The sequence below is a fragment of the Lates calcarifer genome, linkage group LG3 (genome assembly GCF_001640805.2).
Source record: "Lates calcarifer isolate ASB-BC8 linkage group LG3, TLL_Latcal_v3, whole genome shotgun sequence".
NCBI classification, from domain to species: Eukaryota; Metazoa; Chordata; class Actinopteri; family Centropomidae; genus Lates; species Lates calcarifer.
This window is the reverse complement of record NC_066835.1, coordinates 12,776,357-12,801,443: the sequence shown is the minus strand read 5'-3', so window position 1 is coordinate 12,801,443 and position 25,087 is coordinate 12,776,357. Positions and strand designations below refer to the sequence as shown.

The 25,087-nt window shown below is 40.0% G+C and overlaps 1 protein-coding gene across 1 annotated transcript; it reads right to left on the bottom strand.

Annotated features, from left to right (window-relative positions):
• Window positions 1-5,567: 5,567 nt before the first annotated feature.
• LOC108898210 (zinc finger protein 516) lies at window positions 5,568-21,818 on the bottom strand. Its single transcript, XM_018698124.2, has 5 exons — window positions 21,439-21,818; window positions 10,002-11,534; window positions 7,868-9,175; window positions 7,509-7,573; window positions 5,568-5,720 (listed from the first exon to the last, which is right to left on the bottom strand). Exons 2-5 carry the CDS (start codon window positions 11,335-11,337, stop codon window positions 5,670-5,672), a joined length of 2,760 nt encoding a protein of 919 aa, XP_018553640.1. The 5' UTR covers window positions 11,338-11,534; window positions 21,439-21,818; the 3' UTR covers window positions 5,568-5,669.
• Between the last annotated feature and the right edge of the window lie 3,269 nt (window positions 21,819-25,087).

Below are 25,087 nucleotides of genomic sequence, written 5' to 3'. Positions count from 1 at the left end.
CCAAATGCTCTCAAACGCTGTCTCATACAATCATCCTTCTTCATTCCCACTAACAATTAGGTAATGAAATATTGATTTTTAGTTAGATTCATATTGATGCTATTAGCTTTGCATTGATAAATCACTGATGCTGGGAGCCAGACCAGGAAGACATTACTGTGTGTTAATCTGATGGATATGCCTTCTTCTTCCTGTGTGTGTCTCTCTCTCTACCTGGACTGTCACACTCCATCTTTTACTGTGTTTAATGCAGGCTCACAATCCTGGGTTCACCAACTTCTTTTTCACTATATTTAAGGTCTCATTCTTGTTTGTGAATTGAGGATTCACTTGTTGATTTAGATGGAAACTTTGAAAGCATTTTTAATATTAATTACAACCTTTGAAGGAGAGAGTAAACAACAGTTACAGGGAGAGAGAATCATCTCCTCTGAAGCTTATAATTATCCTCAACCTGATATTTTTCTAGATTTGTACCAAATAAATAAAACAATGACACATGGCATTTGCTGGATGCTTGTATTCAGATTATCTTACAGTACAGTGATCCATGTAAGAACCACATCTCTGACTCTGGCAACTTTAATGCCATGCTCCAACAATCAGAGTGTACAGAACAACATTTCCAGTCACCTACTGTGGCTGCTGGGAAATCTCCTTATCACCGGTGTCCACCTGTCTGAGGCGGCGCTCAGTATTTTAGCCTGCTGTCTAGTCATTACTGTCACAGTGGGGTCTCAGTATCTAAAACCCAGACACTGCCATACACTTGAAACAATCTGAAATTTGCTTTTATATGACAATGTGACTGCATGCTAAAAAAACCCAAAACAAATACAGATCATCATAGGTGTGAACCTAATTTAAGACAAGACTTACATATGAAGACATATGATTGGTATTGTTATAGCATGAGGATTATGAGGCCAAAAGCAGCAGGCTTAGGGTCTAGATTAGTGGCTCCTAATGTTATTTGCTTGTGGCATCTTAATACAAAGCTACTGTATGTTGCACTGATTGCATGTCAGTTTGAAGTTAAAGTATTAAAAATATTCTCATTTTTCTCCCCCTAAGTTTCACTTTTCACATCCAGGTCTGAAAACAAATCAATTTTTTTTTTTTTTTTAATTGTCCAAAAGTAGAGCTGTACCCATCCACCAAAGTCTGTTTAATTTTCTGGCTTTTTAAAAAAAAAAAATCACAAAATTTCACAATTAATTTTGTTTTTTAACCGTTCAATTATATTTTCTGTAATCTTCCTACATTATGATCTAGTGTGTAATTCTGGTGGAGAGTAGTAAATTCCTTTCATGTCACTGTCTTCAAGTCTAACTTTGTCTTTACACCTTAATGTCAAACTATCATAACCAACCTGTTGAAAAAGTAATAAACCCCTCCCAAAATAAAGTCACTTTGCAATTCTGCCCTCACTCACGATGTCTAAAGCTCAGACCGCTTCTCATAAAGCCAGCAGTGCAACACACACACATACACACATAGTCTGTCCTGACAGCTGTCACTCCAATCGGCCGCCAGTCAGTCTCTCCGCTCTGCTTGACAACATCCAGGCATTTCCTGCCTGTCACACAACATATGCCACTGCGTTTCTCCCGCTTCCAGAGCCGCCTGACATTATCTACTCTCAGACCCTGTGGCCGGCACCGACTCTCAGCCCCTCTTGCTGGTGGCACTGCGAACATGATCTCTGATGTCTCTCAGGCAGCTAACTGATGCTGTCACTGCACCAAGATATAACACAACCCGCTGACAAACACATTGTGACAAGGACATACAGGCACACCAGCGTGTATGCAGACACACAACGCACACAGTCACACAAGTGCCTGTGCCTTGTCGATGTGCTAGACAACAGCAGCTGAGAGTACAACCTTTATTCAGTATTTATTTTCTCCTCCGGGTTTCATCGACCAGATCAGGTCAGCCACACATATGTTGGCAGTCACAAAAAATATTAGAATTCAGATGCTTTTCTGTGACTTAGTGACTTATTTTCTTTTTCCATGTGGTAAACATTATCCACTTGGCACATTTAGAAAAGATGCCTGTGGATTCAGTTTGGCCAAGTTTGATATTTACTAGATCTGACAACGTCTCAATCACGCCTGCAGGCAGAAAACTGTCTGATGATGGAAGGAAAAAGGGCCTCATCTATAATTTGAAGCTTTGTCTTTGTACTATGTCAAGTTGCACACATGGGCAGCTTATGGAGGGAGATTCAGGGCAAACATTTTAATGGGTTAGTGGTTAAAAAAAGGGGGGTTAGAAGAAATATAATGCCACATGTAGCAGTTAAATAGACATCAAGTAATTTAACCAAGAGGGGTGGAATCTCAAACAAAGCAGTTCTTGGCTCCTCTATTTCTTGATATTGCCTTCCATCTGCTGGTGGAAGTGGTGAACTGCAGCAAATGATCCTCACTGGCTCTTCTAAATACAGGATTATAACCATCTTCATTCTGCTAAAATAATCATTTAAATGCAACAGCTAAATGTAAACCACAACAAGGCTTATTTATGACAGTAGTCCCCAACCTTTTTGTCTTCTGACCCTTTAAAATGAAGCAATGTGAACCTCTGATCCTTAATCTCAAGTTGCATACATCTGTTACTGGTGGCCAATTAACACTGAACAGTGTATTTTTGCCTGCTGAGGTTGGTTTATTTTACATTTTTTGCACACTTATGTTATACACAGATATAACACTACCCAGTAATTCTTCAGCAAGGGGAAATGTTTAGAAATAAAGGGGGGAAAAAAATCCCACTTTTTCGGGCATATTTTGTAGCTGCATTTTAAATCTGTTTATGCACAACTTCTTCCAGAGAATGGATGAGAAACAATGCTTCATTTATATGCATGAAATATTTTTGAATACTCATCTAAAAGCTCCAGAGACTGTCCATCAAAACAACAGGTCATGTGTATTTACCAGCAATTGATGCATTTATATATTCATTGGAAGGCTAGAGAATGAGGATCAGTGTGCGTGCGTGTGTGTGTGTGTGTGTCTGTCAGTGTGTGTGTGTGCTGATAACCACAACACTATTATAAATCAACAATTAACCAACTTTATTTGAATAATTTTACAGACAGACGTAGAACTGGTGAAAATAGAAATTCCTGAGACCAACATCATTGTTATTAACTATGAAACGTGTTTACATAGTCACAAAAAATTAAACCAGTGAGAGCTCAACCTTAAGCTTTATTGTTGCATAAAAGTTCAGGCTTGCATAAAACGTCACCGTCTCATGGTTTTCTCTGACGCTTCTCCTGCCAAACTGCCCACTGCAGCCTATTTACAGTCAACTGTTGCAAAATAGAAGATTACAGGCTCAATAACACACGCTGCAGTAGCATCACTCCCTGCTGACCCTGCACTCTGATCTCAAGTGTCACTGAAAAAAGTTTTTTTTGAAAACATTTTCTGTTGTTACTACAAATATCAAGTACATAGGAGTGTTAAATACCACTCTCAGCAAAGAAAAATTACATTAAATAAAACTATCATTTACAGTATTTATCAAAAAAATCCACACAGATCAGAGTCAATACTCCAAAAATAAATTATGCATTCTCAAGATCTCCCAAGAATCCACAACTTGATGGCTTTCTGTCAAATGCATAGACTATTTATCTATGGGAGATGAATACACTGAATCAGTAGAGCTAAAAATATCAACATACTAAACAAATCTGCAAACAGAAAACACATGAAAACAAACTGAGAATGAGGTGAATTTTTAAAAAATCAACAAATATTTTACAGTCTTAAGAACTGTTTCAGTAGCTCAACAGGCAGACGTAAGTCAGGGCCACGTCAGTAGACTTTATTGCTACAGTTTCTACTTCTAAATATTAAGCATTAAATTGCTACATAAACTAGGACAATGTGAAACAAGTGCAGTTGTTTACACATTTTTTCTGATTGGAGACAGAGGACAAATTGTAGCATTGAGAATTATAAAGCAGTATTCCACATTTCATTGCTCACTGGTTATTTTGACACAAAACCTGTTTTTACAGACTGGCTACAAAGATGGCCACCAAATTAATTTATATGTCTCTGGTTTTTAATTGATTGTCCTCTCTGGACCCTAAATTTGGCCACTGATTTTGCAATTAATAAATGTAAATTAAATGATAAAGACCATGGTGCAACTTCCACAGTTTGTCATAGATGTCATATTTCAGTTGTAATTCTACCTAATCCATTGCTGGTTTACCGTCTGTTGTGCTGTTTGAGGCTGTGTAGTAGAACAGAGTTAGTTAGTTCACTTGGTTCCTGGCACTGCAGATTGAAGTGGAACACGGCTAGAAGACGTACACTTGATGCCCGTCACTGCATCGATTCCCTTAATATACAACTGACACCAGAAACATTGTCAGCCTTGGATATTATGCAAGTTTTATATCTAAAGTATGGCAAATCTTTGTGGTATAAAAATATGTCATTTGTGTGACAAATGTTAAAAAAAAAGACAGGTGTGTAATCATCTTAGAGAAGTTGAGGAGGAATATTTTTGCCAACTTTTTGAGTTAAGATTGTGGGCTGCAGAACAATTTGATCACAACAGTCAGTTTGAGAGCGATAATTATACAACCTTCTAAACATGTGTGGGATGATGAGCTAATAATGCTAAAGCCTGGATCCTGGTCAGATTTAGGCTCTAATTAAGCCAGTACTTGCAGTGGGATGACGATTTTGTGCTTTGTTATTTGAAAACTGTGGACGAGATCTTCAGCTGGGTTTTACTGTAACTGAAAAGAAAGTAACTGACTGAGCACTTTTACTCGACTGTATTTGAATTTACTGTCAGCGTACGTGTCAAAGAATAATTGAGAGTCATCACTGACAAGTCCACTCTTGGTGAATATGGGCTTAAAACTGCAAAAGTGACAATATTTTACCACATTGTACATTAGTGCCTGTTGTACATTCTGAATGTGGACACAATAATCATCATAAACTAAAAAACAAACTTGTAGGCTCCATAAAGAACATCAAACTGAAAAAGGGAAACATACATGGAAATGTAAAAATGACACATAACATTCAGGGCATAGCTTATATCTTATAATTCTGATTGCATTTAGTGGCATTTTCATTTGTAAGATTTGGTAATTTCACACTGTTTTGTATGGGGCCTTTCTCCAGTTAAAGCTAATTTTTTCTTTTTCTTTTTTTTTTTTACCCCAAACCAGCAGATTTCTGTGTGTCCTTTAGTAATGCCTTATTTATCCTTCTAACTGTAGCGTCACATTTCATGTCCTCTTGGACTGCTGTTCTCATACAGTGTCATACAGTGTTCCTCTTAATTGAACAAGAAGCCTAAATTCTGCCTCACTTCCACAGAACATATCTTCCATGTGTGTTTCAGTAACTAAGATATCTACATTCTTAAAAAAACAAGAAGCAAGCCTAGCACTTCAAATAAAACAATCATACACTATGAAAAAAACTAAAACAACAAAAAAATCTGAGTCCACCTCATTGCTTTGCATATATTGTGCATTATCCAGTGCCCCCCACCCACCCCGTCCTTTAGGAATTATGGCTGGTTCCTTTAAAGCAACAAACAACAGACCTCTTTGTTCAGCAGTTAGTATCATGCGAGCTGGAAGCCAACAGGAACGCAGCGTATGTTCACGTTCCTTTATGAAGAGACCCTGAGGATGAAGTGGAGCGGCTGTTCACCTGCAGGAGACAAGTGTGAGGGACACCAATTAGGTCTACGTGTGTGTGTGTGTGTAATACATTCACATGATCACGCTATGACTAAATGAGCTAGTTGTACATAACCATACAATGATAATTAATTGGAAAAAAGTTATTATTCTTGGGTTGAACTTTTTAATAAGTTTTAAAAAAGCTAGTTAGAATACAGTGTAAAAGTAAAAGCCCAAAACTACACACCTAAACTTTAGAACTGATGGTAAATCTTAAATTTAAACTAAAGATTAACATTTAAACAAACAAAAACAGAAACACCATCAATTACTATCCTGTATTGAGTTTTTCAACACATCCACGACTAACTTGTTTAATGATGCCCAAAGAAAATGGAGTAGTTGTCTCCTAAGATTGTGAAGATGTGCCAACAGTGAGGGTATTTCAGGAATTTAGCAGTACTAATAGCTAATAGATTTAGTCTACATGCAGAAAAAAATAGATGAATATAGTAATTGCTGGTTTGTTTTTGTATATGCCTATTTATTGGTGGTGGACAGTTTGTGTTAATACCATTAATGAAATGCCATACAGATTAATCTAACTAATTTCAGTGTACACAGTATGTGATAACACCTCTATACTGCTGTGATGATCTAGTTTCCAGTGATATGATGCTGGCCCCGCCACACTGATATTTTATGCAGTAGCTACTGTATTAGTTGACCTAAAAGGTCTTGCTAATACAGAGCTGCACATAAAGAGGCTTCATGTCCCTGATTAAGGGCATTATAGTGGACAGAGTGAAGCTTTTGCCTTTTTAAAATAATCAGACCAGAAGATATGAGAAATATGTATGATGAGGAAAATTTTAAAGATTTCATAATTTATCAGCTCCTCTAGCAAAAACTGTGTTCCCATGATAACATTTAATATCAGCCACAGTGTTTTCCATATTCGTTTTATCTGATTTATAATTCCTCACCCCTACAGACTGAGATATTGCCCATCTCCAGTTTATAAAAAGTTGCCCACACATTACTCTAGGGGAAAGAGGAGGAAGCAACAACAGTTGTAGGTAGCATCAGGGTAGGCCTGACTGACAGGCTGATGACACACCATATGGAGATGCTGGGTGAGTTTTACCCTGAGGGGGACAACAGTGTTTTTTTTATTATTTGTTTGCCTCTTCCCTGTCAGCGCCTCTTACTAAAATGAGAAGGAAGAGACAGCCAGGTTGTGGAAGTTGACAGCCAAGCACGCAAACACATGAAAATACGCAGACGCACGTGTGCACCGGAATGACAGACTGTACTCTGACACAGACAAGGTACAGACAAGAGAACAGGAGCACACAGTTGGTGAAGACATACTGTACACACTTGTGAGGGACAGGACTTTTTATGTTGTTCTTAATTTTAGGAAGTGAAGTGACGGATCAGGTTTGCAGTTGACTGACTTTACAGTTATATATTTCAGTTTAAACTGTAATTAAAACACAATTTGTGATACAAATGAAATAAAAGCATTGCCCCTCCACCAGCTGATACAAGAACTAACGCTCCATGACTCTATCTAAAATATTCTGTTAAAGGTTTTTATCACATCAATGTTTGTGAAAACAGCAGTAAAATGCTGATGTTCATCTTTGACTGAACATAAATGAAGACACTTATCATTTATATGGTTTATGTGATTAACACAAGTTTTTTTATTTTTTTATATAGGTTAAGGGATGCAGATTAATCTAAGACTAATCTTTGCTTTAAATCCAAGCCTACATAGTGTCGGTGAAAGCTGCAAAGAAAAACATACTTGTTTGGAAGCTTCAGAGGAGGAGCAGACTTCATTTCCAAAATTTCCATTTAACTGCAACATTGCTGTAAAAATAGAAGTGTTACAAGAACGTTTAAACATAAATATCCCATTATGCAGGTTTTATTAATAGCCCAGACACTTGAAGATGTGACTCATCCATTGAAAAACATCACGTTAAGAGTTGCTCTAATTGGGTGTGAAAAGCCATGTGACTACTACTGTTTGAGTCTGTTTCAGTACATTTGAATTTGAATTTCAGCCTGTTAATCGGTGTTGGCTTCTATCGTCAAGCAGTATTCAGTTAGCTCTCTGCCCACACACAGAAAATAAAACACAACATCAAAGCCTCTAATTACCTTGTGGATCAATCCTGGGGTCAACAAACCCCCAGTGCTGATAGAAAGCAGCCAGATCCTGGGGACTGTAGTTCTTCAGGAGACTCAAAATATCAACGTCCATTGGCATCTCTCCTGTTGACTCACTCTTTCCCTGAGCAAAAAGGAGTGGTTCTAAATATGCTTTGCTTCCGTGCAGCCCCCACATGTTCATGGCAGCCCACAGATCAGGACCCGTAGGACCTGAAGAGGAGTCACATGACTGCCTGCGGGGATGGAGTCTATCTGCAGTCGTGTTAGAAGAAGTTCCTCCGTGATTTCTGGCCAACATAAAACCCAAACCCTCTTGAGGGAAGTTTCCCTTCACTGCAGCTCTGTGGCCTCTGTGTTTGGGGCTGCTGGTAGGCTGGAAACTAGAGACAGTCTTGTTTTGCACAATACTGCTTGATGATGTAGCCTGGGAGCTGGAGCCTTTACTTTCCCTCTCCACTGCCTGATTATGTGCACCAGACTTCTTTTGAGGTAGAACTCCCACCCTCCCACTAGAGCATATCCCATCTGAAGAGCGCGAGTCCTTTGACTGATGCTTGGACTTGGGGACACCTGATTGGGTTTTAGACTGAGGCTGAGTGCTTGCTGAGTGCTTGCTACTGCTACTGCTGCTGGGGGTTGTGAAGCCTGGGGGCTGCGTGCGCTGAGTTTTCGGAGCAGGTAAAGTCGGACAGTCCTTGCCTTCGAGGAACGGCGGAGGCCCTGTGCGTCTCCACTGGGAAGCACCTGACTTTAAACTCTTAAGATTGTTATTGCAGGGTGCCCATTTGGGTGCCATGGAGCTGCAGCCATCCACCCTGTGTGAAACTCGCTGATGGATCCACAGTACTTCTGGGTAGGTGGTAGTGTGGGAGCAGTATGGGCACTGATGTCTCACCAGGCCCTCTGCCTTTCTTGGATAATTAACAGTGCTTTCTCCTTCACTGACAGATAATGCAGACAGATTGAGAAGATTGCCAGCATCATTAGTAGTATGTCCCTGCCCTTTGACCTCAGTACCATTTGACTTTTCTGTTTTAATGTTTGACTCTGCTGACCCTAGGCCAGGCAGACATATGTAAGGATTCCAGTATGGCTGACTGAGTAGCGCACTCCTGTTTCTGAGGTAGTCCATGTATCTTGAGGCTTTGGAACCACTGTGGCTTATGTTGTCCAAAATGGTGCTGTGTTTGCTGTGGGGCCCCAGGAAGTCCTGGTGGTGCTTGTGCAGGTGAGACCTGAGTAGTGAGGCGTCAACAGTGTGGAAATCACAGTGCTCGCAGAAGTAGGGTTTTTTATCTGTAAGTATGAGCAGAAGAGCAGCGTAAAGGACAGACATAGGCTTAAAGAGTCGTTAGCAGTGATTACATTATCGTAGCAAGAAAAGCATTTTCAAACGTTAAGGCTGTCAGGGGTCTGGATTCAAAAGACACATCATGGCAACCAGCAAGTTTCATATTGGAATAGACATCCACTCAGGGAATCATATCAATTAATCATCGTTTGTTCTATCAGTTTCTACATTTTCTATTATTGATTGAATTCCAAAATGAAAATGTTCTTTGAAAAAGTAGTCTAGATTCTTATGAAATTGTGAGGTCTTTAAAACCACCAAAACATTTATTAACAAAATTTTAATGTATTAATTAATCCAACAATTTATGTGACAAAATACAGTCCTTTAAATGTCAAATTCTTTTGAAACCTTCAACCTTCATGGATTTTTATTTTCAATATTACAGTTTCTGTAATTCAATTATAAATCCACTAGAGGTCTCCCTTTTCCACAGTACAATGGTAAATTCCAGCTTCTTTTCCCACCTAATACAAAGTGGTCTGAGAGTTGAATTTCCACATTGATGGCCTGGTAGGTTTATCTTACTTAATAGCAATATCAAATAAAGACTTTTGTTCTGTCCATACTGTATGCAGTGGTTCTTACCAGAAAATGTTAACAAACATGACCTCTGATAACATGATTTATCAAGAATGACACAATATTCAATATAAAATACGAAAAAAAGTACAAACTAGGCCCGGTGATCAGTTTCAAGGAATTTGAACTATTATCTTGTCAAAGACCATAGTTCTGATAAAGTAGTGTAGTGCGGTGTGTTTGGCTTACCCTCCAGGTCTTGGCTCCTGATGCTGTTGGTCTGTTTAGGTGAGAAGTGAACCTCTTTGACCGTCTTAGTCTGCAGCGCCTCATAAAAGGCATGACCCAGTCCGTTCAACAGGATACGATCCTTCTGGCAAATCCTCTTGTCACCACCTTTAGCGTGAGTCAGGCTGTTTGACGCGTGATCAAGGCCTGTATCACTCTTCCTCTTCTTAATGTTGGAGCTGGAGGTGTCAGTTGGCTTCCTCTTCTTCTCCTGCTTGAGGGGTACGTACTCGCCCTTCTCCATGTCATACGCCACCTCAGCATCGGCTAGTCTCTCCTCCCATCCCAGACATTTCTCTGTGGCCTCCACTAGTCGTCCCCTTGTGGCCAACTGCCATGCTTGGTAACTACAAACTGGATCCAGCTCTGGAATTCGCCTGCCCAGGCTATTTTCCTCAGATGGATCCCTCGCTCCAACACATGTGAGGCTCAGGCTTTCCAAAAAATGCATCTTAGAAATGTGCAGCTCAGAGGCCTCGTGGTTTTCTTGTGGTGGATTTTGTGGTTGAGTGTGGCTGTGGTTCAGTTTATGTAACTTCTCATGTATTCGTAAGGTCTTGCGGTCATAGAAGAAGTTACCACAGCCAGCACAGAGCTCATAGAGGCACTCTTCATTTATCAAGGATGCTGGGTCCTGGGGAACTCCATTGATTGTGGCAGGGGGCTCGTTGCTTTTGCCTCCCCGCATCTGGGCTTTGACCCGATGAATGCGCATATGACTTTGGAGGAACCATGCCTGGCGGAAGCGGCGTCCACATATCCGGCAACCGTGATCCTGGGAGCTCCGGTGCCTTTTCATGTGGGATTTAAGGAGTAGCACCTGAGGGAAAACCTGGCCACAAATGGTGCAGGAAAAAGACCCAGCATCACCAGCCTCGACACTGTCTTTACCCTTAACTTTTTTCTTGGTTCCTTTCTTCTTCACCTTCCCGTTGACATTATGAGCTTTGTCAGACATGCTAACGATTTCAGGAGGGTCAGGGGTCACAGCGTTATCTTTCTGCTCCTGGTTTCCATCCCCCTCCGTGTCATTGAGGTTGTGGCTAAACAGGCCCAGTTTATGGCTTCGGATGTGGGCTTTCAAACTACCCTTCTGAGCTGTCCTGTGCTCACAGTATGGACACTTGTACGGCTTCTCTCTTGTGTGTCTTCTCATGTGCTGGGACAGAGAACTGAGGAGAGGAAAGCTGCGACCACACACCCCACAGGTGTGGCCAGAGGTCACATCTTCCTCTGTCTCTACTTTTATATTAGCTGTGCATTTCTGTGATACATCCTCCCCCTCTTCTGTCTCCATTACTTTTCCTGGAGCACTGGTAGTTTTAAAACAACACAGCTTTGTAATAGATCCTCAAACTATGCAAAGTTTTTGTTCCAGAAGTTAGTAAGTTCTCAGAGCAGGCATCAAAAACTGGCAAAACATCACAGCTTTAGTGTCCATACTGATCTTTGAGGAGTTCTTTATCAAGCTGCATGCTGTTTTGGGGAGAATACCTGAAAATAGGAAAAGAAATTGAAATTAGGCTTGTGGTATTTCATTTGTTAAAAAATTCACATAATCACATTTTCTTCTTCATCAGATCAAAAAAGGCTGTTCATTACTAATCCATAATCCATCTTAACAGAAGTGGAGAGTGTTAATAGTAATGTAGGCTAGTAATATGAAAAATAAAATGTTTTACTTACAAATTACAAATTATTACAAATTATTATTAATTAAACCATGTATGGGAAGTTAAGTATGCATCCCTTCACCTAGAAAAGTTGTAGCTATGCGCATAACACCTGTTATTTAGTTTGTAATATTTTAAATACTGATTGATAGAGAAATTTCTCCACACCAAAGTTCCAGTAAGGTTTAAGGTCAGCTTTACAAATCTAAATAGAGGATAGAGAAATCGACAAGTGAGGCCTAAAACTGAATATGAAAGTGGTTCTTGAGGCTTTTGTTGGCATGTTGCCTTATAAACCCTGAATGCCACACAGACTACAGGAATTAAGGATTTACAGCATTTAATAAAGTTATTTCAGTAAATCACATTTCTTCATTTCCTTTTGCTTCTAGGTACAGAGAGCATTCCCAGCATTCCCAGAGATACAGAGACTGGTTTTTACTATGGATTCACTAAGTGACAAGTTGTTTAATGTAAGGCAGTTTCACTTAGTATGTGTAAAAAGTACAAACCATGTACTAGGAGAGACAGCCCACTGAGGCAATTTGCATCACACAGATTTTAGAATAACCTTTGTCCCCTTAGTGGATGAGCGATGCCTGTCTGTATGTATTAGAGTGCGGGTCAGTGTCTCAACATGCGTGTGTGTATGTGTGTCCTTTGCTTTCCTATGCCTAAATTGAGTGAGTGAGGTGAAGCATGAAGAGATGTATTCATTCCTGGCCAACCAGGATGAGCCCCGAGGGGCAGCCCACTCTAATTCGCGATCAATAATCCATTATCAACAAACTTCATTTTAGAAACCCGCATCCAGGCACACACGTGACCCTGATTCTGGGGAAAGTGCTGACATAAGATTGTGGGTAAAGGTAACAAGGTACAGTTCTACATTTTACTGTTTAAACAATGAGAAAAAACAGAGAGAGAAGTAAATTTTCAGAAATGTGGGACAAATTATCCCAGCAGACAGGATGATAACCCTGACATTGGAGGCTCCAACATTTCTGAGACATCTGATTAAAACCAGAACAAAACCAGCCTGAAACAAAAAGGAATCTGTTGTCCTCCACAAAAAGAATAGTAACATGGCACATTCTGATGTGGTTAAACATTTTCCTCAGGCAAACATGACTATTTGTTAGACTGTTAGCGAAAGAAACTAATCGGTGGCGTATAGCCAGCCAGGCAGTCAAAAGAAAAACCTGCTATTGTGTTGGCCGCACTAGAACTGTCACATCGCCTCATGTCTGGTCCTCCACCCCTCATTGGGGGGTCGAGAGAGTTATTGTTAAAGCAAAGAGGCCTGGGCCTACATGTCACTGTCTTCGAATACAAGTCTGAGCAAAGAGGCAGGACAAAGGACGACTCTTGTTTGTCTTGTCAGTCTCTAAATGTGAGGAAAAACTAGGTGCACAAACACTTAACGGCTAGGGGAAAAAAGAGATTTGACTCTGGTATGATCTTCAGGGGATGAGGTTGTCTGTCTAATTATCTGTATCTGCATCCATGGACGCATCTGTCTGCATGCACGCCTGTGTGCTCACGGTCATGTGTGCTGATCTGCTCACGCTGGAATGGGTGCTGTATCTGGAATATGGGAGGAGTTTAGGAGGTTTTTCCGGACATGGCAGGTGTTTGCTAGGCAGACGCCATCAGATTAGTGCATGGGCAATGTGGCACACTGTCTCCAAGAGGGGGGAGGATGTGCAAGAGAAACTAGAGGGTGGCAATTAAGGGGTTAAGGTTAAGGCGAATGTAATGAGTTAACACAATGGGGATAAAGTCAGAGAGCTGAGGGCAACAGATGGGAATAAACGGGCCATCAGTATGGAGTTAGCCGCCTCTACAGTATGAGCTTAGGCCTTTGTCAAAGCAGCCTACATGCTGTTTAGCGTGTGCTATATATTTGCATCTGCAATATCCTACTTTTGCTCAATCATAAAAAGACATAAGAAATTGCATTTGTGGAGTTACTGTGCTAATAAGGGGATGTATGTTTGAAATTTTCACAACACAGATCAATCTTATATAATAATTCTAACCTTCTTCTCAGTTTCATCTTTTCCACCTCTCCTGCTCTTATCCCATAAACACTGAAAGCCCTTTGGAGGATCTGTAAAGTAATGCAGATAGCCAAACATGTTGCTCCAGGGGCTTAACTCATTTCTTTTAGAATCCCTCGCTCCCTTTTTCTCTCTCTTTTCTTTGGCAGATGAATAGGCATGTCCAGTCAGCTGTCCTCGCATTGATTCATCCTGACGTCCCAACCAGCTCAGCACAAACTCCCTATGGTCAGGGCACTGATGCTGAGAGCCTGTGTGCTGTGATGTGTGTGCGTGTGTATGTGTGTTGTTGCATGAAAATATCCACTGTCAGTGTGGGTTATATGTGTGTGTGTGCATTGCTTGTGTGCCTGGTCGCTGCACCAAAACTGTGGGTGTAATTTCCTGGAGGGACTGGAAATAGAATTCCCCATGTAGCATCAAACAAGCCAAAATACCTCATATACCTCATTTATTTTTCTATGAAAGAAACATGTGCTCATAGTTAATATCTGCAAAAATCTGTAATCACAGACTAGTAGAATATGTAACAATTTTGAGGAAGTATGTGTTCCCCATGACTTTGTGCATAAATATGTGCCTGTGTGAGTGGTGTCTGTGCTGAAGTCATCCAAATATTCTCAACAACCACTGACAAAACTGTGCCAACATACCCCTGACTGGAGATAGCATGTGACTGTCCTTATGCCAGTGTGCAAAGCCCATAGTCACTTGCTAAGCCTCACCTCGTATCTGCTGTTTTGTATCCAATAATCCTGTCAGATTCCACCAACTGAAAACACAACTGAAGCATAAAACACAACTAATGCACAGATAGAGAGAGTTTTCTTTGCGGTAAATGTAGTCTAAATATAACAGGCTATTTTCTAAGATTGCTTTCGTCATCTTCAGTCATCCCTCCAGCTCTAAATCTAAAATGTGTCTACTGTGGGTGCTGTCAATGCAGTCAAGCACAAAATCAAATCAATGGTTTTTTTGTTGTTGTTGTTTTTTAAACATTGTGTCAGCTATTACATAATTTCAGAAAATACATATGTAAAAAAAATGGCAAAGCACATTATTGGAAGCTGTGTGAAATTATAACTGATTCGCCATATTCCAGTAGAACATGTTGCAAAAAATTATCAACAGAATGTGAAGAAATAACAGATAAGATGTTATATCCAAGATATCTTTGTACTGCGCTGTGGAGATATCTGCTGGAGTTACCATGCTAACCAGCTTGCCTGGGCCTATCCAATGATGAGCAAGTTGCACTTCCCAGCAGGCATATTCTAACTTATTGTCAGCGAGTCAATGAATGGAACAGTAAACCCAACTATGGTTGAAACTCTTGGCTAGCAGCCTTATCACCACCACCACAAACCACTCCCATCAAGAAATCACATTATGTGTCAAAAAAAGAAGAAATAGAAATGATAATAGAAACAACATTGGCATTATTTTCTGCTGTTGGAGACAGTTCTTGGCGAGTAAAAGAGCGTTTGATGCTGGATGTTTCTCCTGGACTGGTAAAACTGATAAAAAGCTGTTAATGCTGATATTGGCTATGTAGCAATAGCAAAAACCTGCATACAGCACCTTTTAGCACTTATAACTTGTGCATAAATTGCATGCTTAGTTTGCCACTGCAAGAGGACACACCCTTCTTGAAATAAAAGTCAAAGACCAGAATTACAGAATTACATACTACAAAAGGAGAAAAAAAGGTTTCTTATTGCCTCACGTGTTCCAAAACACCTTAATGTTTGCAGAAAATCCATTCTTTGCTGATTCGCTGCTGAGGCAGATGAAAATGACTCCTTCCAGATGTAGTGCCGTCAAAACACACTCCCAGGTGCTTGTTTGAGGTTGCATGTTTAATGACTATCCAAGAGTTAGCAATACTCAACATCATATGTCACATTGTGAACACTCAAGTCCAATGCACCTTGCACTGAGCAAAATAAGCTTTCGTTCCACAAAACTGAGCATCACTTGAATAGTTACGGTAATATCTAGACCATATCACCTGAACAACAACATCCTGTGACTACTTGAACAACCACGTGAGAGCAAAGTGTTAGAAAAACAAAGCAAAACAGATACTGAGCCACACAAAAAGGTGTTACTCCCATCACGCCCAACAATCTAGCACTCTTTCCCTTGTATAATACACACTATTCAGTGTTGTATACATTGACAGTATAATAAGCACAGAATCACTTGTGGATCACTGACACATACTAATGTACCTCAACACAGCCTGGCACCGATGCATAATTTGGGCATAACTCAAAGATAGTATTTAATGCCAGCAGGGTTCCTCGAATGACTTAATTGCATGAAAAACAGTGAAGCTGCACACCACTGTGGGCGAACAGCCGCCTAATGTACCTAAGAGATTAGACAGCCATGAGCTCAACAGTCACAAGCACGGACAAACTTGTGCACACTGGAGCCCATCCCCCTCCTTGTCCAACTCTCCACTCAGTTACACAACATATACAGGGATTACTCTTCCTAGCATGACACGAGCTGCTCAATGAGTGGCCTTTTATCATGCACGCCCCTTAGTGCAATAAAGCACACACAGGGAAGGGAGACTGACAAAGAGAGGAACGAGAGATTCTCAGCAGAGGTTTTACCTGCTGTGGAAATGTGAACAGTTGCTCTGTAGAACTCATGCAAGCCCAAAAGCAGACACCAGAAACTAACTGAACAATACCACTGAAAGCAAAAAAGCAAAGATGAAGAGATGTGATATTTTCAAATGGTAATTATCTGATATTGAGGTTAATTTATCTGCTGTGGTAGGTCTGAGGATCCATTATGGACCCACTCTCTTTTCAGTGTGGATTGGCTAGTGTGGGAGACACTGGAGTATAATCTGCTGGCATTAACTTGCTCTCTAAAAAAAGCACTCTCGACAGGGATTAGATTATCATGGCAAGGTCAGCTCAGACTCGCTCTGACTGTCTCTCTTTATGTTTCTCTATCACTCTGCTTTCTGTCTTTCACTTTATCAGTATTTCTGCCATCACTGTTCCATCTGCTACCTTCTGACGGGTGAACATTTAAACATGTCTTTGATTTCAGTAGATCACACTGCCAATGCAATCATAAGAAAACAGATTAACATGGATTAAACACACAGCATGTTATAGCACAGTGTCAGCAGTATTCATGTTAGAACATAAATACTTTTCACACTTAATTTCCAAAAAATGGGAAAATCACTGTGTATATAAAATACCTATAGTGTTTGTTCAGTTAGAGTAGGAAACAATCTCACTAGGGCTGCCAACTCTAACAATTATTATATAGATTTATCAACCAGTTATTTGGTCAAAGTGAATTTGACATTGCTTGATTTATCCAACTTACACTCAAAAATCTTAAACTACTCAGTTTGCTTTTAGACAAAAAAAAGCGGTAAATTCGACTAAATTGACACAGGAATGGGATGTTTGCTTGGATGTTGATTAACAGATTATAAAAATAGATACTATTGTCTCTGTGATCAACAATTAAATAATCGTTTCAGCTCTAAATCTTACTCATGTTTTGGTCTGACCTGAAAATGAGACTTGTCTTACAGTCACTCTGATGCATCCTGAGAGAAACAAATTTAGGTTCAACACTGAGTGCTTAATTTTACTCTCCTTTTATCTTGCTTACTTTAATCTATTCTGATAAAGTTACTCTAACTCAACAGTAGATTTAACTGAGAGACTGGGGTCTAAAACCATTATTATCTTATGTTTGAGGGTCAAAAATAACATAGTATAATATTCCTCCAAAGCTAGAGACTTGAGTGTTTCTCCTCTGTGATTTAGATAAGAATCTGGTATTGATGTTGGCCAAATGCCAAACTTGATATTTTAAAATAAAAATTTAAAAAAATACATTTCCTATGAACCTGCAGCACCCAGTACATCTAGGAAGTTTGTGAAACTGAGCTGGCCTACGGGTCTGTTGTTTTTGTGATATGTAATGTAGATCTTTATAAGTGTGTAAGATCAAAATTCTCAAGTTACATAGTAGATGTTGATTTATAATACTGAACAACATGTGTGTAATTTCCCATTTCCTACTATGATTAAGGTAAGGATTGAAGAAGGGTAAGGCGATACCTGCTTAGCGATTTTACCCTGGAGCAAAAGAATGACAGCTGGCAGCAGGGTCTGGATTAGGTTTCCTTAGGGGTATTGCATCTTTTACACCACCGCTTCTTTGGAGTAGAATGGGCCGATAGTAACCTGACTCCCCCGGACCCATCCAATCTCGTCTCCCTCAGCCTCAACGGGGCCAAACAGAAGGGATCTGTGAACGCCTTACTCATCCCTCCCATCTTCCATCTGGACATTCTGCCAGTGTTTGCACTCCAGTTCCTCCACTGGAGACTTAAAGGGCAAGTTCTCTTTTTTTCCCCTCATTCATCATCAATTGGGAATGTTTTCAGCACATTCAATACTCATTCACACTAACATTTTGTTTTAGTGGTCTAGAAGAAAAGCTGCTTTCTGAACAGAGAGGAATGCCACACTTCGTTACATCAGAATTATAATTTAATTAGACACTACCCTTCTTAAAAACAAGTAATATTTGCAATGACAGGTAGCAGTTTTGGACTGTTATTAAGATCTTTTTGTTGTTGTTGTTTTAAAAAATGAGGAAAAAGGGATATTCATATTTTCTGTCAATATGGTAACTGACAGGTCAACTAATTTTCAGCTCTAATTAAATAACTGTTCTTACCATGACATGATACAGCAACTAGGTAAATCTGTTTTTGTTGTTTTTTGTTTTTTCAATAGACAAATTTCAGAAGTGCTTCCATTCCCATCTGTCCCTTTAAATGGTTTCACATTTTGGGCCTTGAGGTCCAGGTACATGGAACAACACAGCCCACACAGAGAAAGACAACATGGGAGAGACAGCTAGCATATGTTAGAATGAGACTTCATCCAGTATGTGGTCCATCTGTATGCCCTGCTCTGCTGTTAGGTAATAACATCAAAAGAAAAGGATGCACACTCAGCAAAATGTGCACATGTCTGCACACTCACTGTCTGAGAAGCAGATGTCCATATTTTTGCAGACTTGTGGCACTGTGAAAATAGAGCAGTTATGTTTACATGTAAGTGTAATCATCGCAGGACAGTAAACCTGCTCAGAGGCTTTTCTTTGTTTGTTTCATTCAACTGCACAGTGACCACAGCGAGGTTGTTGCGCTAAATTTTACCTGAAGATGCACTGTTAGTTATAACAAGGCATTTAACAATTAAAAGTTCATCATTACGTACAAGTTGAAGGGAACATTTTAAAGTTTTTTGATGGGTATTGGCAGCAAGCATTTGATAAGATAGTAATGCACAATGTGACAAAGACTGTTGTCATCATAACTTGCTAACTTGACATATACGCACATACTAACAAAAGTGTGTATACAAGATATGTTGGATGCCATCAACAGCAGAATTGCATCTTATTATTTTCTCTCTGTCACCAAGCAGCACATGCACCTAACAATACATTCACAGGAATTATAGAATAATGGCTTTGGCCTGTTTTTATCACCTATTCCTCCTTGAGTTTTTCTCCTTTGAGAACTAGATGTCATCGCAGACAACTAAAAATGCAAAAGCTTAATTTTCATGTGACGGGGTCATTCATTTGCACAACAGACTATTACTATTGTTGTGGGATTAAAGTGTTCTTTTGAAATGATGTTAAGAAAATCAAAACAGCATCATTTTTATATTCATTTTATGTTAATTTATCTCAATTTTCCTCTTGCGCAAGAAATGTTTTTATAGTTGCATATCTTGATAAACAAACCCTTCACTACTTATTGACACAGGAGTAGTCCCATATAGTTTTTGTTCCAGCTGTGTGGCTGTATTGTTGTTTTCATTTGATCCAGATTAGGAAAAACAAAATGTTTCAGTCCATTGTCACACAAGGGGAGCTGCCCAAAGTGGAGATGGCCTTACCCCTCACATCTTCCTGTCTGCTCTGTCTGTACCCCTCCCCCCTTTTCCAGCAACAAGCCCCTGTCCAGACCCCAGTCTCCTGACCTAATCTAGACGATTAAATCATTTTTCTTTAGCACAAATTTTGTGCCCCCACTACTCTTGTCTGGTAGTCGTCGCACACCCTCCCCTATTGATCGCCATGCTGAGGAGATTACCCTAATAGCTGGGATTACCTCCCCACATGTTGGTTGACCACATACTGGGGGGGAGGGAGGGAGAGAGAGAGCTGGGGATGGTGCTGCATGTTGTGCATGATGTGCAAGTGTACGTAAAGAGGGTGGGAGGGGTGGAGGAGTAAGAAATAGAGAATGTGGGCCTATGTTTGTTTGTTGTATGTGAGTACTGTGAGGACATAAAAGAGCTCAAATCAATTTCATGTCTGAATGTCTGTGGAATGTAATTAGATTTTTTGCAGCCTACGTAACAATCTGTATCCTTAACACCAACAATCAGCCATAAGACAACAGCTTTTTACCAGCAGGGCAGATAAACAACATGCTGTAGACCTACATTATGTGATATGTCATGTGTTTGTCCTCTTGTGCTCATTTGCTCTATACAGCCTGAAGTTTAAAGCCCAGAGACATCACCTTGCACTGCTGTTTACTAAAAACTCAGTCGATTACAGGAACTTAATTGCCTACGATTAATCACAGGTAATCGTTTCAGTCAGTTATCAAGCACAATGCCAGAAATTCTTGGGTTCGGCTTATCAAATGTGAGGATTCGCAGCTCTTCTCTAAGGTAGATCATTGTAAAATAATGTATTTTGATTTTTATACTATTGGTCAGGCAAAACAAGTGGTTTAAAGATGTCATCTTTAGGCTGTAGAAAATATATTTTTTTACCATCTTTTGACATTTTATAGATTAACTGATGAATAGATAATGAAAGAGATTGTTAGCTCCAGCCTACGGTTTACTAATCGCCAGTTTGCCACCACATGCCCTGATAACAATAACTACAAGTCTGCTGGCCAGCACTGTCCCATCCACATGTTTCACTGCAGCTCAGTTGGACATCTCTGCTTTGGTGGCTGCTGCTGGCTGCGAGGTGTTTTAGTTTACTGTTTCTAACAAGTGCCAAAGGTTGAATCAGCTAGAAATCGAGATATTGTGCCCACAGAGGCAGGCAGAGAGAGAGAGAGAGGAAGAGAGAGGGAAAGAGACTGAAGGCCATTCAGACGGTGCACAGAAAAGGAATTCCGTTAATCCGCCGCTGATCCGGTACAATGGCAGCCTTGTTGTCTGTCCCGTTTGCACTCACTTACCACAAGTTTGCGTGCGTTGACAATGTCCACCGAGAGCCGCTTCACAGCTGTGCCAAACCGCAGTAAAGATAATTATAATAGCCGAGTAATGATGGAGTTAATGAGAGGGGTTAGGCGCTGGTAGCAGCCCGCTCCAACACGAGACTCGGAGGACACACGACTTGGCGGAGTGTTTTACTATAACTGACATCCATATTACTGACTCACCGACCGACAGGATGTTGCAGTGAACTTTCGCCCACACAAACTCCCAAAACAGAGGCACTCCTCTCACTTGTACAAACTGCTTGAGCCGCTGCAGCATCCTACCCCATGTTTGACTCGCTATCTTTTGTTAGTTTAACCGTCGTTTAGCTCCAACTCCTCCTTACCTTAAAGGGGTTAGGCGGCAGGTCGCTCCTGAAGGAATCCCATCACCGATAAAACAATGGCGGTTCAACAGATAAACACTTGTCGACAAATCGGGGCGCTGTGCCTCAGCTGTGGGTTCATCTCTCTCTTTTCTCCGTGCCGTTAAAACTTCACTGTCTCTCAATCACAGCGGTGCACCTGAACCGCAGTCCCGTCCTCCTCCTGCCTCCTCCTCCGCAGGCAGCAGCAGCAGCAGCCGTCGTTGCTGGGGACATGAGTGACGCGAGAGACAACGTTATTAACGTTAATAACAAGCTAGCGCGAGTGATCTCTGCGTATGCGCGCGCGGCTCTGGCCCATTCACTGCATTCACTGCAACTGAACCGAGAGGTGACCGGTGGGCGCGCGCGGAACACTAGGCTCTGATTAACGTTAGTTTAATGTAGTATCTTAAACACAGGGCCGGATTATGACAGAATGGGCCGCTGGGCATTGATAACCCCCCCCCCACACACACACACACACTGAAAGAGATACAGGAGTCCAAAGAAGGTGGTTGTTTCTTGTCTCTTTGTGGTTGTTCTGCATGTCTTTAATTTTACTGATAATAAAAATTATGATGATAATAATAATCCTAATAATAACATTTACCTTTAGCTAAGCAGTACTTTTCTTAACAAAGTTGCAAAATTAATTAATCAACAAATCCATATAAAAACAAACATAAAGTTTAACAATTTAAAATGTCAAGCATAGGATAAAACCCAGCAACATATTAAATATTCATGCACACATTCCTACCAAAGAATGTTTTAAGACAGGATGGTCATTTTGCATCACTTTGAAGTTTATGTTCACTTAGTGCCTTTTAGCTGAGCTCTTTGTGACTTTCATACAAGTAATATTAATAGTCACTTCATACAGAGATTCTGGCCCCAGGGCCCCACTGAGCCCTCAGGCCCCAGGGCCTATGCTCAGTAGGTCCATTCAGTAATCCATCCTTGAGTAAATGTAAAGCAGCATGTACTCTAACAGTGGCCCCCAGTCAGTGGTCTACACTGGGCACACAATCATTGATACAAGAAAAGAGTTCAGTCAAACCTTTATTCTACAGTATGTAACTTTTTCCATTTTTTTTTATTGAAATATGCGCCTAAACATATTTTACTGTGGAGAAGTTTTGTGAAAGTTGCTTGAGACCCAGACTCATTGAACAGCCTGGCAGCAGTGCAGAAATATTCCCTCCCAAAGTTTCTGAGCGAACCTCGCTCTTCTAACCAATCACAGGAAGCTGAGGTCAGGGGTGGGAGGTCACAACTGTCAATGAATACATGACAATGAATACATACATACTGATCACTTTGGTTTAGTAATTGTATTGCGTTATACTGAGGTTTTATTCTTTTGTTAATGTAGAATTTATTGCATCAGTCTTCATGGGTTTTAGCTACATGTTCTGTACCTGATAAAGCAGCAACTGAGTGTAGAACTTGCAGTGTCCTTCTGTATTGTTGTGCTGCTCAGTTTTTAATTTGTGGCTGAACAATAGAAATAGACTGTTGGGATGATTTCATCTCTTTGAGCTGCTGCTAATTACATTGTCAGTTCAAGTCTGCTTTAATTTCCAACTCAGCAAATTAAAACCTCCCACTTATGTGTTTAGTCAGTGAGTTAGGCTATGTTCATTTTGATGGTGCAAAAATCATGGCAAATTGCACAATTTTTTTTCAAGTTTTTAATTGGATTTTCATTTGGTATGGTTTAGACTGTTGAAAACATGTTGCTCAACAGGATGAGGATTATCTGTTTTCATCTTACAAGGTCCTAGAACAAGATTTATAACAATAATAATGTGGCAACAGCAACAAAACCTCCACTTCCATCAAAAGTAAGCATTTACAAAAGGTGCAGTTAAGTAAAAAAAAAGTCGGTCTCTGCTGCTGATCTGTTGTACAGCACGCAGCTGGTCATAGGTGCTGTAATTCTTTAGATGTATTTTTTTGTTTTGTGTTCATATAATTTAATTTTACAAAGGAAGCCCCTGTGTTTGTTCTTTTTATTGATGATATGTTTCTTCCCTGAACAACTTCTCCCTCCATCACAGAGCAAATGGGCTCAGGCTGTTTGTTGTTGGGTCAGACATTTGTCACCAGAGGGCTCACTTTAAGAGAGAGCAGATGCTGAAAGGAGCCCATACAGTGTTGTATTCTCATTCTTACAAAGGGTGGCGACAAAGCCACGTTGCTACAGTCCATTCACTGTCCTCACAGACTTTCCCCGTTCCCCATGGCACAGCTCAGCTGGCACACTCAGAAACCCCTTAGTGGTGGAGACAGCATAGGCCCAGGTATAATATCCATTTATAAACGTGGAACCCAGAAGATACACCTGAACCTCTGATTCATGTTTTGCAAAAGTAAATCCAAACAAAGCCAAATGTGGGTTAAAAAAAACATTTCATTTAATCAGTGTTTTTTTTTTTTTGTTTGTTTGTTTGTTTGTTTTTACTTTAGATGCTAAAAAAGATACATTTAAGTAATTTATGTAAATTTAACAGGTCTGCAGCTTTGCATGTTAGCATTTGGCAAGTAGTTACTACTTTACGGACCTGAGGAAGACCCTCATCTGAATCAAAACTTTATCTGTTTATAAATGAAATGATGACATTTGAAAGCTTAAATCAGTGTGCAGGATCCTGTCTTAATTATAGGAAAATTAAGCTAAAGATGTGGTTTAGAGGAAAACATACAGTTTGGAAATGGCTTGTTGTTTCTGTAGCAATGAAAAAACATGAACAGTCAGGGAGCTGCATGTTTTGTCCAGCTAGTTTATGAAGACTGCTCAGTTTAGACAGAGCAGCATTAATCAACTTCCCCGCTCTTCCGCTTATTCCAAGCTAATCTCATTTAGTCATTCACTGCTGATGTTCTTTCCACTATCAACGATTTATAATGAAGAGTCATCACTGCTGCTCAATCTAATCTTGAAGCAACACCCCAGATATAAATAGAAAAAAAAATTGCCTTTGCTGCATTTTTATTTTCTGTCAAGGTCTTGTCATTTTGTCACTTGTATGTAGGGTCCAAGTGCCTTTGACACCACCATCAATATGTTGTTATCTGCAGCTTCTATGCAAAGACTCACAGTATGTACAGTATGTACAGTTACTGTAGGTTACTGTACAGTATGTGCTCCGCAGTAAAACCGACAAACCTGTGTCACTGGATAACAATAAATCTGTTTTTAGGAACCTAATAAATATGGACAAATAAAACTTAAAATTTTGCCAAAAATATAAACCAAAATAATCTAAACAACCACCCAACTGGTGCATTTCTTACTTATTTAAAATTATTCACAGTTACAAAGTGCTTTACACCCAGATAAAATCACACAATACTCTATGACAAAAATAAATATTCAACCCCATAAAACAGCAGGTTACAGTTACAGAAAGGAACAGGGAAGGAGGGTCAAAGTACAAAACTATATTAAACAGCACGCAGTTTATCTTCGTTCAAGATTTCAGATGAGTCAGACTCATAAGTCATAAGTTCAAGTTTATGTGTGTGTAGTTTAAATGTAATTTTGACTGCATGATGCATTCAAGAGTAATGATATTAGCTATGTCTACCAGTTGTACGAAAAGTGTGTGGAATTTCAAAAAGC